Source organism: Fundulus heteroclitus, unplaced genomic scaffold (genome assembly GCF_011125445.2).
Source record: "Fundulus heteroclitus isolate FHET01 unplaced genomic scaffold, MU-UCD_Fhet_4.1 scaffold_70, whole genome shotgun sequence".
NCBI classification, from domain to species: Eukaryota; Metazoa; Chordata; class Actinopteri; order Cyprinodontiformes; family Fundulidae; genus Fundulus; species Fundulus heteroclitus.
Window position 1 is genome coordinate 1,611,711 of NW_023397143.1, and position 16,875 is coordinate 1,628,585.

General features: G+C 42.8%; 2 protein-coding genes across 4 annotated transcripts in view; both read left to right on the forward strand.

Moving 5' to 3' along the window:
- Window positions 1–843: 843 nt before the first annotated feature.
- Window positions 844–5,267, forward strand: LOC105932099 (zinc finger and BTB domain-containing protein 26-like). Its single transcript, XM_036133928.1, has 3 exons — window positions 844–1,149; window positions 2,071–2,389; window positions 3,857–5,267. Exons 2-3 carry the CDS (start codon window positions 2,081–2,083, stop codon window positions 4,916–4,918), a joined length of 1,371 nt encoding a protein of 456 aa, XP_035989821.1. The 5' UTR covers window positions 844–1,149; window positions 2,071–2,080; the 3' UTR covers window positions 4,919–5,267.
- Window positions 5,268–9,354: 4,087 nt separating this feature from the next.
- rc3h2 (ring finger and CCCH-type domains 2) overlaps window positions 9,355–16,875 on the forward strand; it is a 38,002-nt gene continuing 30,481 nt past the window's right edge. For 2 of the 3 annotated variants that reach the window (XM_021320763.2, XM_012871133.3), the window contains exon 1: window positions 15,951–16,109. The gene's annotated coding sequence lies outside the window, so the exon portion shown is untranslated. Of the gene's footprint in view, window positions 9,932–15,950; window positions 16,110–16,875 lie in introns of those variants that run through there. The other variant, XM_021320764.2, reaches the window with a different exon arrangement.

Sequence of the window (16,875 nt, forward strand, 5' to 3'; positions counted from 1 at the left end):
TATTTAATTATTTTTTACAGAGTTCAATGAATGGCAAACTAATAGCAAGACCCACTGGGACAGTTACGAAGAAACAAACACAAAACTTGCAAACACAAAATGTGGAAGCTGGGCTGAAAACTGAGCGAAGGAAACGGAAACCTAGACCTACTGTGTGGCAAAGGCAGAAACCAAAACTAAAACTAGCTCAAATCAACAAGGTTAAAGCTTCAACTAAGTTAGACAAAGAGAGAGAAAAATTCATGAAAACCAGATTAATAATATTAATAGAAAAAAAATAATAATTCCACTAAAGATAAGGGTACACTACATTTTAAAACTAGATATTAGAGTAGAGGATTGAATCACACTTAAAAAGTTAAAAATGTTTCAATGAGACACACAGTTGAACCCATATATAAGACTCAAAATTAAAGTTTTATCTCTTTGCTTTGAGGCACATTACCTTTGAGGTAGGAAATAACAGCGTCCCCTACAGTCACAGTGCTTGATTATTAGGCAATCACATGCCTGGCCGTCTAGCTGCATGATAAAGACAAGCCAATTTTAACTTTCCTGTTTCGTCTTTGCGTCTGACTTTATGCATTTCTCTTTTTTTAAACACAAAGGTAAGATTAGGCCGAATGAAACTTTGACTTGTGCTCAATTGTTTCTGACCACACAAAAGAAGCTTATTGTTTTGTGTTTAGAATTACAACAGAAAATTATAAATTTATTTCAATTAATATACGTTTTTAAAACTAAACTGAGATGTGAGTAATATGTTGTAACTTGAGCAACACCACCACCATGCGGCTGACATGTGGTACTGCACGCATCCTCCGCCAGCTCGCTCCAGGAAAACAGCGGCCCGGCCATCCCAGAAGCAATGAAAGAGTTAAGGAGCTCAGAGTCGCTCAGAGTCTCTGCAGTACGGAGCAGATGCATCGGAAGGACGCAGAGACAGTCCGACTCATCAATGGTGGGAGATGCGTCTCTTCCTCTTGCACGTGGGGACCATTAGCGACACCTTCCAGTTCTGGGCCGTTTTTAAACCGCATCAAATCAGAGAAGTAGACAACTGAAAGTCACTAAGTTCCCTTTTCTACCAATAAAGTTGAAGAAGCGCGTTTGGTCACGTACTGTGTCTGGATCATCCTGCAGACTAAGGTGGGGCTGCATGCTTTTTTTTTTAAAAAAAAGTCATGTATCTGATTATTGTATTTAGCCTTTTTCGTTAATCGTATGAACCCCAGTGTCAAACCTGAGTCATTAGCACACTTTTTTTTCCATGCAAGTTTTGTAAAAGTATTGTTGCCACTTTTTCCACGTTTTGTGGAGTTATAGTTTAACGGGATGTTAAAAGTAGTGCAGAATTTTCCAACTTTTTCTTTTACATATGATTCTAAAAGATGCCGTGTGCACATGTAGCACCCCTTAAGGCAACAAATGCAAAGGTTTCTAAGACATTACCATCAAAATAAACATAAGGGCCGGTCAAGCAGAACATTAATCAGCAAAGCAGCTAAGAAGCCATTGGAAACCCTGGAGAAGCTGCAGTGACCAAAAGCCTGAGTTGGAAAATCTGGTGGAAGGAGAACCTTTTTTTTTAGCAATGCGCTCCACAAACCTGGCCTTTATTGGAGGGGGACAAGAAGAAAGCCATGAAGGAGTCGTGTAGAGGCCGCAGCAATTATGTTTCTCTGGCCAGATGAAATCAACTTTTAACTTGTTATCTCCACATGTGTGGACGCTGATGTGTCTGAATGCACCTTTTTCATGATAAAACATGGTGATGGCAGCATAATGCTGTAGGGAAGGTTTTTTTGTCTTCAATAAGACTGAGTAGAAGGGGAAATTGATTATAAACCCCTGTTATAGCCTACAGAAGACATTAAAAATCCCAAACCAATACACTGAAGTTCACGGTTGTGATCCACCAAAAGGAGTAGATAAACCGCTGCAAAGCTGTGGAAAACAGATGCTTGTATTTAAAGATACAGTTGGAATAGAAAGAGAACATTTTGACTCACAACAGATGATCTTTAAACAGTAATAAAGCTGTGATTCCACTGTTATTTCTAAGCAAAGAACGATCACCATGTCAAGTTGCTCTGACACGCTGCGCTTCAACCTGCGGGCCCACGGGGACTCCGTCCTGTACAAGATGAACGCTCTGAGAGAAGAGCATCGCTTCTGCGACGTCACACTCATCCTCGGGAGCGCAAACGCCTCCTCTGGCCCGTCTGTCCACTTCCGTGGTCACAGGGTGGTACTTGCGGCCTCCTCCGACTTCCTGCGCGATCAGTTCCTGCTCCACGGAGAGCAGGCGGAGATGAGCCTGGCCGTAGTTTCCTGCGTGAGAGTCGCCAAGACGCTGCTGCTGTCCTGCTACACCGGGCTCCTCGAGGTAAAAATACTCAGCAAACAGATACAAAGTCATAGGGGAAAAAAACAGAGCCACCTTTGGCGGCAATAACCGGAAGTAGTCATTCCCTGTGTGACTTTATCAGCCTGTCACATTGGTGGGGAGGAACTTTGGTAAACTCCCCTTTATTTATTTATTTATTTTTTATAACAATCATAGTTTATTTAGGTTCCAGGAGAGCCGTTTGTAGCCTCGTGAGACCATCCTGATCTCGCGAGCTTTCAAGGTTTCACTCGCAGATCAGTCTGGATACTCTCCGTTAAAGAAAATTTGGAGCAGTTCACCAAACGAACGTCCAATCAGCATTGGCTTTGAGGCGGGTTGAGGTGTGACGCAACGAGAAGCGCGACAGTTCAGTCTAAAGAACATGGCGGCTTCAGCCGATGAAACTAGCATTAGCGTGGCTATTGAGCAAGTTTTATCGGAATTACAGAGTATTTCTTTGCTGAGCTAACGAGCCTTTACCTGCAGCAGCAAGAGTAGCTTGGCTTGTGGTTGTGTTTTCGTCGTCGCTCGTAACTGAGCGACGAGTGACGAAGCATGTTGACGAGTACGTCATATGCTTCGTTGATCTGATTGGTTTATTTGGCCCGTCTATCACCAACATAGGCCAATCAGCTAACCAGTATTTTCGCCCCTTCCCAAAATTACTTCAACGGAAGGTTTCCAGATGGATATGCGAAGCAAATCTATCTGGCGGCGTCAGGTTAAGCCGTTTGTGCTGTCTTTAACATTTTCCCTGCTTCTAAGACACTGTTACAGTACAACTGCATACAATATCTTTATCTTTATTCAGAACATGTTTTGAATGACAGCCTAAAACAAACAGAATCCAAGGGGAAAAAAAACAACAGATGAAACAGAATAAGATAACAAATTTTTACATGTGTGGGTAAACTCCCCTTTAAACAATGCTGACTGCTTGCTGGACCACATTTCAGATGAAGCTAATCCCCGTTTTCATTAAATTTAGAGTACTCTGATGTGCAGAGAACCATGTGTTTGACTCAGTTACTGCAAGTGGCACATACTCCATTCCTTGGCAGTGAAAAAATAGACTAAATCCCGGCTTAAACCATCCTCTCTCCTCCACTGTGCTTGACAAATGAGGTGTTCATGCTGATATTTCAGTGTTTCTAGCTTCTTCCATACACCACCCTCAGGGTGAAACGTGGTGGTAGCAGCATCATGCTGTGGGGATGCTTTTATTTTTTCAAACAGGGACAAAAAAATGTGATCAGAGTTGACGGCCTTCCATTATTGTTTATAGTGCCCTGAACACACCATCCCCTATGATCTGGCCTGCTGGTGGCAGCATCACGCTGCGTGAATGCTTTTCTTCAACCGGGCTGTCAAAGTCGATGGTCTTATGTCGATGTTTAAAATACTGCAGCTGGAATTTTGTGTTTTCGTGCTTTCCTTTTTCTTTCTTCTTATTCTTCTGTGCAGGTACCTGTGGCAGAACTGATCACCTACCTGACTGCAGCCAGCGTCCTCCAGATGAGCGAGGTGGTGGATAGATGCACTCAAGCCGTGTCGCAGTACCTCAAACATTCGGCCAAGTTTTCGGGCGAACCTGCAAGACGCTCCGAGGAGACCGAGCACCAGCAGCCGTACAGAAACTGGCTGGTTTCCAGTGTCGTCGATGGTAGGGAAAAGGATGTGGTCCAGCCCGGCACCAGCATCCAGGAAGATAAGACAAAGGTAGGGGGAGCGGTTCTTGGTCGGGCAATGTGTGGGGGCAGCCAAGAATCTGAGGTGCGCAGCGAACACACCGGAGAGACCGTAGAGGACAGGAAGTTCGTGAGACCTACAAAGGAGTCGTCAGGGGATCGGGGATTAGATCTTGACACCTTTGAGTCAGAGGAAGGTGGAGGAAACCCCGCAGCGGCTCTCAAGGAGAGGGTTTTCCAAGACCTCGCCGCCTTCCCGCCTTTTGAGATCGGAAGTAACTCGGCTCGCGCACAGCCGGTGGACGTCGGCCAGAAACGACAGAAACAGGTAGAGCAGGGGGAAAAACCAGAGAAAAACGCCGCTGCACTCCAAGCCCAACAGGAACGTGGCGGAGAGCCGACAGCTTCTGAAACCTCTGCCCTCTCGGGAGCGCACCCGGCAAAGACGGCAGGAGACGCGCCGGAGGCCTCACACGCCGTCCTGGCTCAGAGGCCGTACCTGTGCAGGAGGTGCGACAAAGTCTTCCAGCGCCTGGAGAGCTACGTGGGCCACCTGAAGGAGCACAGGCAGTACTCCTGTTTGGTCTGCGGGGAGGGCTTTCCCCACAAGAGCAAACTCAGCCGCCACGTGCGCGTCCACCCCGACGCCAAGCCCTTCAGGTGCCCGCTGTGCCACGAAGTGTTCCTCCAGAAGGGGTCACTGCAAGAACACCTGCACGTGCACACGGGATGCAAGTACGCTCTGGACCCGACGTGCAAATCAGGTTTGCGAGGCCGAGACGGAGAAAGAAATGGCCAAAGTGGAACGATAGCTCAAGCAGAGGGTGGAGAAAGTTAGGATCAAAGTGGGATTATTGCTGGTTTACATTTGGGAAAATTGGAATGGCTTCATTTAATATTACTTTTTTTTTCTTTGAATAGAAAAATATAAATGTTGAATGCTATATTAGGTAGTGGGCCTCATGTCATTGAAGTTTTTCTGCGTCAGATAGCCAATTGTTGTTGAAAATGTTTTGCTGTCTGTCTCTGTTCAGAATGAGTGGGAATTAAAAAAAATGTATCTCTGTGCTTGATATCTTAGAAGAACATCTTACTTATTCAAGCCGCACATTTCTTATCCCCAATGCAGAAATACAATTATAATTTGTACACCATCCCTGTCGTTCTAATAAAACTTGATGTCTTGACGCGTTTGCATTTTGTGATATCTCTGAATTGACGTGAAATATTTTCAATATTTATCCACAGTAAAATGCAGCAAAAGATTAGTTTTGTTAAGAATATCTATCGTACACTTTAAATCCAAAGTGTCCAAAAGTTACATCTTCACAATGTAATTCACAATCTTACATTGTGAAATAAATGTAATTCACAATGTAAGATTTTCATTGTGAATAAGGATTCTGGTTAAGATAAGAATAACGATAAGGTGCTTTATTTGTCATTATACATACAAGGTACATTTAAGGAGATTTTGTAGAGCAATTATGCGCAACAAGGTGTTATTCACATTTAATCACACCTTGAAATTGATTTAAAAAAATTTGCTTTCATTTTAAATGAATGGAAAGTAAGAGCACAAACAACCAGCGACTTTTATTCAAAAGCAGACTTGGTTGCATCCGAGAGAAAAAAAAATTACCCACCTCTGGATTCTTACTTTACTGTTTGTCAAAGGGGGGAAAGCACTCATGCTTCAACTTTCTATGGAGCATGAGTGCTTTCAGCTTGCTGATTTTGTCCCAAGAGGCAGAAGTTTGACCATCATCACTTTAAATGAATGGAATGACATGCAAACGCCCTGCATAAAGATCAAAATATGCACGGTGGAGCAGTGGTTACCACGCAAACACAAGATCAGATGGTCAATCCCCTCCCTCTTTTTTTTTTTAATTATGACACTCAAACTTCATCTGACATCAACATGTCATATGTTCCACCAACATTCAAAGTCAAAGTTTAGGAACAGAAGCATCAGTTTAACTAAAGGCCTCTCTATAAGTTCTTGCACAAGGCCGAAGAATTGTGTAGATTTTTACCTGATCATGATACATGTGTTACACCATCTTTGTTGCTCATCTGCAGACGCATTTATCTGAATATTATTTATACCCAATAGGAGCTACATATGCTTCATAAAAATGATGCAATCCCAAAACATTAAGACCTTAGGAAGTAATTTCGCCTTGTCTGTGTAAACGGGCTTAAAAGGCCTTGATTCTCCTTTTGACCCCTCTGATACAACGCTAAGCATGATGCCGAAGTTAAACGGCTGGGAGGCTTTCCTCGCTCTCTGGCCCGTTTTCTTTCCTTTCACATGTCTCTTTTCATGTCTCGCTTATCCTTTTGACCCAGAAATGTCTTTGTCTCTCACCTCACTGAACACAGCCGTAGCCGCTGGGCATCTAAGACGCCAATGGCTCTCTGTTACGCGTGTGCACCCAAACAGGAATGCACGGCAGGGCTTTTTTTTTATTTTTTTTTCGTGGGAAACGAGAGAAACGTAATCATCTGGTTTGTTCCATTGATGTCAGGTCTTCTTTAGAACACCACCGTCTGCCAGAAGTGGGTCAGACGTCTTCACGGACATGCACAACAACAGAGCAACACACACGAACAGGCGGGATCTGTACATTTTTTTGGAGGCAACCATGTTTTTTGATGAGAAATGGAGGAGGAACAAGAAATGCAGTCATATTGATGAAAAGCCTGGGAGAACTGTTCAGATGTGTTCAAAGCCTTTTCTAGAATTACACTACAAACTTAAATGTGCTTTATCTTGACTTTCTAAAAGAAATAAAAATCTGAAAAGTGCGGCATGCATTTTCATTTTGACCTTTTTAGTTTGGTGCACCTAAATAAACTCTATTGTAACCAACTGTCCTCAGCGCTAATCACCAAAGCAGCTAAGAATCACTCTGGGGGGAGCCACAGAGATTGATATTCAAGAAGCTATTCAGGAATTGGGAAAAGATTTCAGCTTCTGGAGGAGCAAAGCCGGTGGACACATTGACCAAATCACTTGCAGTTGTAATCGTAGCACAATCTGCTTAAGCAAAAAATATTGACTCAGCAGGTGGGGCGACTATAAATGCACACCTCATATCTGGTATTTTAATTTGTTAAAAAGGAATCACTAGAAAAGGACTTTCCTTCCTCTGCCACAACTATACATGCTTTGTTTTGGTCTCTCACATACAATCCCGATTAAAGAATCGAGTTTTGTGTTTTTAAACTGACAAAAAAATGTAAAAATGCTCAAGGGGTGTGAATAGTTTTGCATGTTCCTGCATACCAACTGCATATGGGAGCTGGTGGAGCGCTTTGTTGCGTGGCTTGGAAACAATCATCTTTGTGTCTCGAATGTCAACCAAAACAATGGAGATGATTGTGGGGTTTTAAGAGAAACAGGAACAGGTCAAACACTATTTCCACCCTGGGAGAAGAAGTGGAGGTGGTGGAAGAGTACAGATGCCTCAGTGTTTACATGCACGACAGACTGGACTGGGGATGCAGCAGCGAGGCCATCTGCAAAAAGAGGCAAAGTGGCCTGTCCTTCTTTGAGAAGCTTCAGTGTTTCCAAGAAAATGATGCACATCTTGTATAAGTCTGTTTTGATAACGTGAATAACATAATGGACAACCCTGAGCATCAGATTGCTGTCTTCAGTCAGAGGCTTCTGAAGGTGCGCTGTGAGACAGACCGCTGCAGGAGCTCCTTCCGGCCCACAGCCATCAGCATCTACAACGCTTTCCTGAAACCTGTATGATTACACGTCATTAATAAAATATGTTTGCATTGAACTAAATGTACAGTGATGAAAGAGGATCGGAAGTGTTAATGACTTGTGGTTTAAACCACCTTTTGCTTCTTTTACACTTTCAGACAATGGCGCATCCTAGCCACACAAATCTTATGTACTTATATGATGTTTTTTAAAAAAAGTCAATTTAATAATTAAAGGACGAGCTTCAATCGGTTGCACAATTTGTAAGTGCATGTAATGTAATGTGATCATTGATTTATTTATGGCTTTTTTTTTTTTAGTTTGCTTGCCGGAATTTGCAAGAGGCTTCTATCAGGCCAGCCCTCCAAACACTCCTAAACTCCTTGCTGGCATAAAAAGCAGAAAGATCCCATCTATATGTGCTTCTTCAATCAAGCTGTATGGTTAGACCCCACAGTGTGGGGCGTATACTGTCTCCCCTTAGGTATAATCAATAGTAATCGAAGCATGGCAGTTATCGTATTCAATGCTCCTTTTGTATCAGCAATACAGATGTGATGCACAGATGTTTGTAAACCTGACTTATGTGACAATTCAAGTGCTTCCGGGGTTCCCCGGTGGTGTAAACGAATACAACTTGGTTTGCTGATGTCCTGGGCATCTATATATATATATATATATATATATATATATATATATATATATATATATATATATATATATATATATATATATATATATATATATATATATATATATGACTTAGGCTTAGACAACTTTATTTGTCATTCTGCATGCACAGAGTGCGCACAGAATGAAATTTCGTTTGCATACAGCTTGGAAAATCACGGTAAATTGCAGTAAATTACAGTAAATTTCAGTGTCCATAGTCAAAAACATATTTATGACTTTTTAATTTATTTTTTTAAACTCAAAAGAGTCAAAGTCAAGGGAAGTGAGCTCCATGGTCTTGATGCTACTGTTATTTAGGCTGTATCAACTTTTGTTTTCATTTTCATTGCAAGTGGTACAACCAGCACGCCCTGGTCCAATGAGCTCAGAGCGTGGATGTTTGGATTTGAAGGTTCTACGATGGATGCCGGTGCCTGTCCGTGCAAAGTCTCATAAGTAAGCACCAAGATCCTTTAATGCACGCTGAAGTGAATTGGAAATCAGTGTAGCTGGACAAGGAGGGGAGAGATAGAAGAAAACTTTTGGTGATTTTGCCGGAAGCCTTGCAGCACCGTCTAGGACCTGCAGACGGCCCGAGGATGCTTTGTTCAGGCTGCTGAACAAAAGGCCAGTGGATACAGATCTAAGCACAGAATGCAATTTTTCTTCCGGCTTATCTACTTCCCTGAACAGCTCTCTTAAAAAAAGCACGCAGTTTTTTTTTTTTTTGTTTTTTTTTTTTTTTTGGTATTGAACTTCCTCCTTCACATGCGCGCTTGTCAAAGCGCATCCCCCACCCAACCCCCCCTCCCCCTTCTGCTTCTGCTGCTGCTCTGCCTCTCGGTCTGTTCCTTTAAAAACATGCAAGCCCACGCCTCGAAAAGCGGCTTGTTCCGGCTTGCCCCTGTGCATATCTTTTATCCTTGCTCACCACATGAAAGTAGTGCCCGTCCGACAGTTGCGCACCATCATCCATCCGCGCAGCAGGAACCCGCAAACAGCAGCAGTCTCATCCGCAGGCGCGGCGGCGGCGGCGGCGGCGGGGGGTGCATGGATGATGCGTAGCTGCGCAGCGGCGGCCACAGCAGCGGCGGATCCGCGCCAGTGCAGCCCTCCACACTGCTGCTGCTGCTGCTGCTGCCGGTGGCGGCGAGTCTGTAGCGCAGGCTCCATCATCACCACAGGCGGAGCGATACCGTCATCTCCCCACGGCGTCGATTTATAGTGTGTGCGGCTCGACGTACCTGGGCGTCTGTCACGCAACTGGACCAGATTGGACTCCTACTTGTAGGAAATGTGCTGATGTGCGTTTTGCCAGATCAGGAGGCATCCATCCGCCTGCACTGCTTTGACACTGATGAAGATAGATTTTTATTTTTTTAATTATTATGTATTTTTGTTTTAATGTGGGTGTCCAGGAAATGTTTACTCGGATGCTTTGGCGTAAGTGAGGTAAGTGACTTGCAGAGCTGCGCGTTACTTTCGCTTGTTGCTCAGTTAGAGATGCTGCGTTTGGACCTTGAAACAGATCTAAAGCACCTGCACTACATTTCCTCAACTGGTGCTGGTGGAGTTTCTTTTTTTTTTTTTTTTAGATATACTGAAGACATTCAAAATGCGAACTAGACCTTTAACTGTAGACAACCCTGTGAAACAGAGGTGTGTGAATGGAGGGGATGAGAAGCGTTCAGCAAGCAAACGGTGAAAACAACAAACAGCCCCTGTAGGTCTCAGAGTGAACAGTTTACAAAATGCAAAACCTGCAAAGCGTGTGTGTGAGATGTAGCAATCTCATCAAGAAATTAAAATTTGCTGCAGGTCACTAAATAAACAGACGATTTGCAGTTGCATGGAAGCAACTTCGTTTTTTTTTTGACACTATTGCACACAGAGTCTATCTCAGTCCTGTGTGTTATTGCGTATGTAGCCATGCAACATAAACAGATTTTCAGATGATCGGTTTGTGAGTTGTAGCCTATAGGCATGCCCTTCGCCCCTTCAGACAACCTGGGGTCAGAGACGAATAGTAATTCTGTAAACCAACATTCAGTTTGACTGTACACTGAGCAAGCTGTGGCAAAAACACCAGAGAAAATATCCACTTTCTTTGCACCTGCCAGTTTGTCAATGGAGTGGTTGATTATCCGTCTCTCATGGGAGTCTTTGAAACAATTAAAGTGTTAAATTGTTAACTTTCTCATCGCTGCTTCCTGAACTGCTGGTAAGACCGACTCTGATTGTTGCATGGGGGGGTAAGTCTTGTTTCAGAGTCTGCCCACCTGTATGTTTTTATCGCTGTGTGTGGCGGTGGGTGGGTGGGGGAGTACTGTAGGTGTGAGGTGTGTTTGTCTTGTTGTGCTTTGTTTTTGTTTTTTTGTTTTTTTTGGTTGTTCACATTAGGCTGTGGTGAAGCCGCCCAGTCTTTGCTAAAATTCTGATTGTAACTCATGCTGCTGAGGCGGCCGTGTGGGACGATGGAAGGAATCGATCACTGATTTCTGAAAGTGCTGAAAGTCTTGACTGATGACAAATATCAAGGCTTCTTAGTTAAACCCAAACCAGCGCTTACCACACAAACGGTTTCAAATGTAAGACGTTTAGAACGCAATATTTCTCTGATCATAGATAAGCACCTGTGGTAGTCCTAAAACCCTAGTCCTCAGGAGATGGCGTCCTGCGACTTTTATGTGTCTTTCTCCAACACACCTGAACGTAGTGACCGGATTACTTCCTCAGCATACACTCAAGTATCCTCCTTATGGTTTTAGATTAGATTAGATTAGATTCACCTTTATTGTCATTACACAGGTACAGGTACAAGGCAACGAAATGCAGTTTAGGTCTAACCAGAAGTGCAATAGCAGCAAGTGCAGGATAAACAATGGTTCCATACAGGATGTGGGTTATTACTGAATAAATATGGAAATTAATACTATTATAAACAGAATTTTACTGATAGATTTGTCCTATGAGTATAATATATAGATAACTAGTATTGTGAACTAAATTTACAGCTGGATATGTACCGAATATAATATACAGGTGGATATTACTATAAATAGAGTTTTACAGATGTGTACAGATATGTATATATAGATAACTAGTATTGTGAACTAAATTTACAGCTGGATATGTACCTAATATAATACACAGGTGGATATTACTATAAATAGAGTTTTACAGATATGTACAGATATGTATATATAGATAACTAGTATTGTGAACTAAATTTACAGCTGGATATGTACCGAATATAATACACAGGTGGATATTACTATGAATAGAGTTTTACAGATATGTCCAATAGCATAATATACAGATGATTTGCTTGATTTAGCTGGGTTGAAGTGGCGAGTCATCCTAAAGTTGTAGGACACCAGCCCTTGAGTACTGTAGTTTGTGTATTTAATCCTGGCTATTAAACAAAAGACTACAATTACAAAGAGGAGAAGAGTTATGTCTGTGTCCCTCGAGGCATTTTTTTTAGGGAGTGCTACGGGAAGTATGAGTTACCAAAGGTGGTTCAAAAGGCCATCCGATCCGTGTATGCCCAGTAAAAGAGCTCTGTCTACCTCCTCGGCACAAAGTCAAGCTTGCTCCCAGGGCCGGTTGGATTCTGGTCTCCACTCCTGTTTGTTGTGTTCATATAATCTCAAGGCGTTGTCACGGAGAGAAGGCTGATTGATTTAAGTACCTCAGGGACTCACTTTTGCTTTTTGCAGATGATGTGGTTCTGTTGGTTTCTTTAACATAGCTCCTCTAAAGTCTAAGGCCATGTCTCTGAAGCAGAAAAGGGTGAGCTGTTCCCTCTGGGGGTCTTCTTTGGGATCCAGGGAAGGAGTTTGAGTGTTTGGGAACTTGCTCATGAGGGCCTTGAGGCAACAGCATGGATAGATTGACATTAGCTTCGTTTGCAGTTCTGCTAATGGTCAAAGCAAGAAATAGAGCCAAAAAAAAGCTCTAATCTTCCAACTGTTGGACCATCACCTGTAAAGATCATGACCACAAAAACAAGATAATGATACAAGCAGCTAACATTATCCACTGTAGATTGACTGCTAAGTTGCACAGATATGGTAAGGAGCTCTGCTAGCAGAGAAGATCGTCAAAATAAAGCCCAGAGTCAGGTGAGGCAATTAAGGATTCTTTTGGGCACATTCCACTGGATGCAGACCCAGAATCCAGTGGCCTGGTAACGCCTTCTGATCCCCTCAGACTTATCTGGACTATATTGCTGTGCTGAGGGATCTCTGGCTTTCCCTTTTGTTTACACCCGTAACTTGATCATGGATAAGCAGAAGACAATGGATGAATGGGAACAAAGACAGAGGCTGGTCCCTACCTCCAGCATGGACAAAAGTTGGGCTGGACCCTGGTTGGTAGACCATCGCACGGAAGATGAAACACAGAGCTTCAGGTTAACCTTACATGCACGAGTTTGTACAGTGGGAGGAAGCCAGACGTCATTAAGACAACATATTCACGCGGAAAGGACCCGGCTCGGATTGAAACCCAGGACCTTCTAGCTGCGAGGGAGCAGTGCCAAAGTACTGCACCACCATGTAACCCATTTTCTTCCTGAGACACTTCCCAACACCAAATGTTGGAAAGTGTATCATCGAAGAAAAAAAATCTGGTTTCATCAGAAACAGCGTTAGTACTGCTTTGCAATTACACACATATACATGTTAACAACAGGTTATTAACAACAGCTCTAGACTGTTTCTCCTTTCTTGATTAATGTAAAGTGTATTTTGTTCAGGTTTAAAATGAAGAATTTCTCCCTTTTACAACAAAGATTCACTGAGTTTTCTGTTCCTGATGCATATCTCTGGTGTTACCGGGTTGTAGGAGAGGTAACTGTGTCATCTCACTTCGCTGAGTTCACAGAAATGCCAAGATGGAGTCAAAGTTAAAATTTCATGACACAGTTTACGGTCCTTAACTACAGCCAGCAAGAAACCCCAGAGTTACTAGACGAGAAGGGCTGTTCAGTCACTAGAATAAAATCTTGTTGGGTTACTCTTCAGCAAAGATAAGAATGATGTGAACCTTTTCTTAGCCAAGAGGAATTTGTCCGAGTGTTCCCTCATCTGACATCATTCACCATTTCAGTTTCTGTTTAGTTTTAAAATATTTGAGAAGAGATGTGAAAACAGGAGCGTGTTTTTATTTGGTTCAGAAATAAATTACACCTCGACTAACAGAATAAGTCATCCATTTTTCTTTTATTATTTCTTTAAAAAAAATAGACTCTAAATTAATGCAAAAGTGCTATTGAACAACTGTTTTGGTTAGTTTAGTTTTAAACAAATTCTGAAATGCAAATCATATATATTATGTCCAGACCAACTAATCTAACTCAAATGTTTTTGGGTGGTGGTAGGACACCAGAGAGAATCCATGCATACATGGAAGGAACATGCAAACCCTCTCAGGTAAAGGCCAAAGGCCGTGGCTGGGATTCAAGCCCAGGATGTACTTTCCTCAAAGCAGCAGTGTTAAATAAATATACCACTGTGTGTCCCCCCTCCAGACCACTCAAACTGAGAACCTTCGTTTGATTTTTTTCAGGCTTTTTAGGACACACAGGGATTAAGGTCTAATTTTAACCAACGTCCATCTAACCATTCATGGTCTATATACCAACTTAATCTGGTTGAGGGTAATGGAGCGAAGGGCTGGGGCATAATGGCAAACAAGAGGCAGGGTAAACCATTAACTGGTCCCCTGTTCATCAAAACACCAACACAGCACATCGTACTCACAGGTTAACATAACATACATGTTTTTAAAGTACTGGATCAAATCAGAGTACTTGGAAAACCCATGTATGTATCGGAAACGCTAGGGAACTCCACACAGAAAGGAGCCAGCTTGGATTTGAACCCAGAACCTTCTGGCTGAGAAGGCAGCAGTGCCACGCATCAATCCATGGTGCAACCTAATGACACTACAATGTCCAGTAGACTAATAAAAAACATTCAAAACCCATGTATTTACTCAGGTTGCCAGAATGTTCGCAAAAAAAGAAAAAGGTGCTAATAGATGCTTTTTGCATCTCTCAGTCTTGGATGTTTAAGTGAAATGTTCTTATTAGCTTGGTGAATTCAAATATTTTTAATTGCGTGGCTTTAAAGAACAAATAGCAAAGAACATTACATATTTGTAATATCTGTGGCCTGAGCTGGGGCCATTTGTTGCATCTCATCCCATTCTCTCTCTGCACTTGTCCCTGCTAAGCTACTAATAAATAAAAGCCACTAGTGCCACCAAATCTTAACATAAAACATGTGCTGAAACTGAATCTCTACTTATTCCTGTTTACATGCAAGCTCAGGTGTGTTATCACTACAGCACAGCCAGCTGATACTGGAAGTTAGAAAAGCAAACTCCAATGTGCCATTGCTTCAGATGATCTGGTATTGTTTATTATTCTTTTATTTTATTTTTTGACAAGTGGAAACTACAAAGGCAGATCATTCTTCTATTAAATGTATAGTTGTGTTTCATGATTGGTATTGCTGGGTTTTTTTAGAGGTTGTTAGCCAAAATGATTGAATTTCTGTCAGCAATGAGTCATATGTAGCCAGTGGCAGCAAAAAGTGAAAGCAACTAACCTGCTGGAGGTGTTTATTTCCAAACTAGCTGACCACTTCCCTTGAAAAAGTTGTCTTCTTTCATAAATGTGTACTGCAGAGGCCACGTTTTAGCTGACATTCTGGCTAATTTTCAAAGTTTAATATGATGCGCAAAGATTGCAAGATGTGAGACCACGCTGAGACCATGCTGCTACACCCACTCTGTTCAGTGGGTGTAGCAGCATGCACCTGCAACAAGCAACTGCTCCCCTTTGAGTAATTACGGTAACACAATCAGCCAATTTACCGGATTGCAAATGTCACATCCTCGGGTTACTTTAGCCACCCGGCCTGGAGTGCATCGCTCATAGGTCGATTTCCTGGTTTTAGTATGATCTGTATAAAGAGGACCTTGATAAGGAAGTTGTGGTATAATCCACCCACCCCATTTGGTGTCACATGACTGAACGTGTTCACAAGGCATTTTCGGTCCATTTGTGATATTGCTTACTTTGAGAAAAAAAAACAAAAAAACAAAAAAAAAAAACAATGATGGATTAATAGAAAGCATTTGCAAAAACGTAATATTTCGTGATTTATTTTAGATGTATTTGACCAAAATGTGCCGAGATACAGAGAAATAAGAGTGGCCAGATTTATATCTGGTGCTGTAAAGAGGCGGTTAAACAGACAAAAAAAGAAAAGAGAAAAACAAGCAGGTGGCTGCCAATTTGAACACCCCCGCCTCCTCCTCTTCCTGGGTCCGCAGCTCCCTAAATCTGTAGGAACACGCGCAGAAAGTTTCACGGTGAAACTCCCCACCCACAGCAGCAGCCCTCCACGGTAGCCCCCCCCCCCCCCCTCTCCATCGCCCTGAGCTGGATCGGTCACATGAGGGTGAGCTCACGAGGGGTACAGCACCTTGTGGGCTTCTGTGTTATATTTGGGCTCCCCACGGAAGGGAAATATGACGCGCGAGCACAGAGCGGAGCTGTCCACGCGGGCCACGGACCCATCGTTGGCGTCGCGAGGTGCCAAGTGCTCTGGAGGTGCGTATGCGGTGCCACCGTTAACGATATTCACAAGATATTATGTAGTTATCATCAATCTGAAGGAAAGCTATGCAGGTTTAGAAATGACGGCTATGTGTGGTGGGATATCGCACATGCGTAACGCGCACTTCTCCCAAGTTTCGTTTTTTTTGTGTATTTGCAACCAGGTAGGAACGCTTTTTTAAAAAAATATTATTATTATCGACCAAAGCTGACATGCATTGCTAGAAAAAATCCCACCCTAGCTGTGAAACGACAAACAACCCGGCCCCGTCAGTTGATCATGTGCGCTCCTATTGCTCCTCTCGTTCCTCTTTCATTCTCCTTCCTTTCGTGCCGCGCTTGTCGCCTTTACCAGGCCCGCGTCGCTTAAAAGCGTGTGAGGAAATAGCTTTTCGTTTATTCTGTCACCTGCTCCACGAGGAGCACCAGCTGCGTGGGTTTTTTTCTTTTTTTTTTTTTTTTTGGAGAGCAGTTCGAGCAGATGTAGAGGGCTGTGGAAGCGACAGGTGCGGCTCACAATCTGCGCGCACGGCCCTGAGCAACTGTTCATGATGGCGCCTAAAGGCTGCTGAGCTGGTTCTATGAATGTTTTTATTTATAGGATGAAACCGCATGGGGGGGAGGTCAGTCTCAGTTACACTAAATGTTGTTGTGAAAGAAGATATTAAAAATAATTGAGTGATTAAATTAATTGTAAATAGATGGAATATATGAATGAAAGCAACTAAATATGCACAACCACAAAATCCATTGTTGCTGT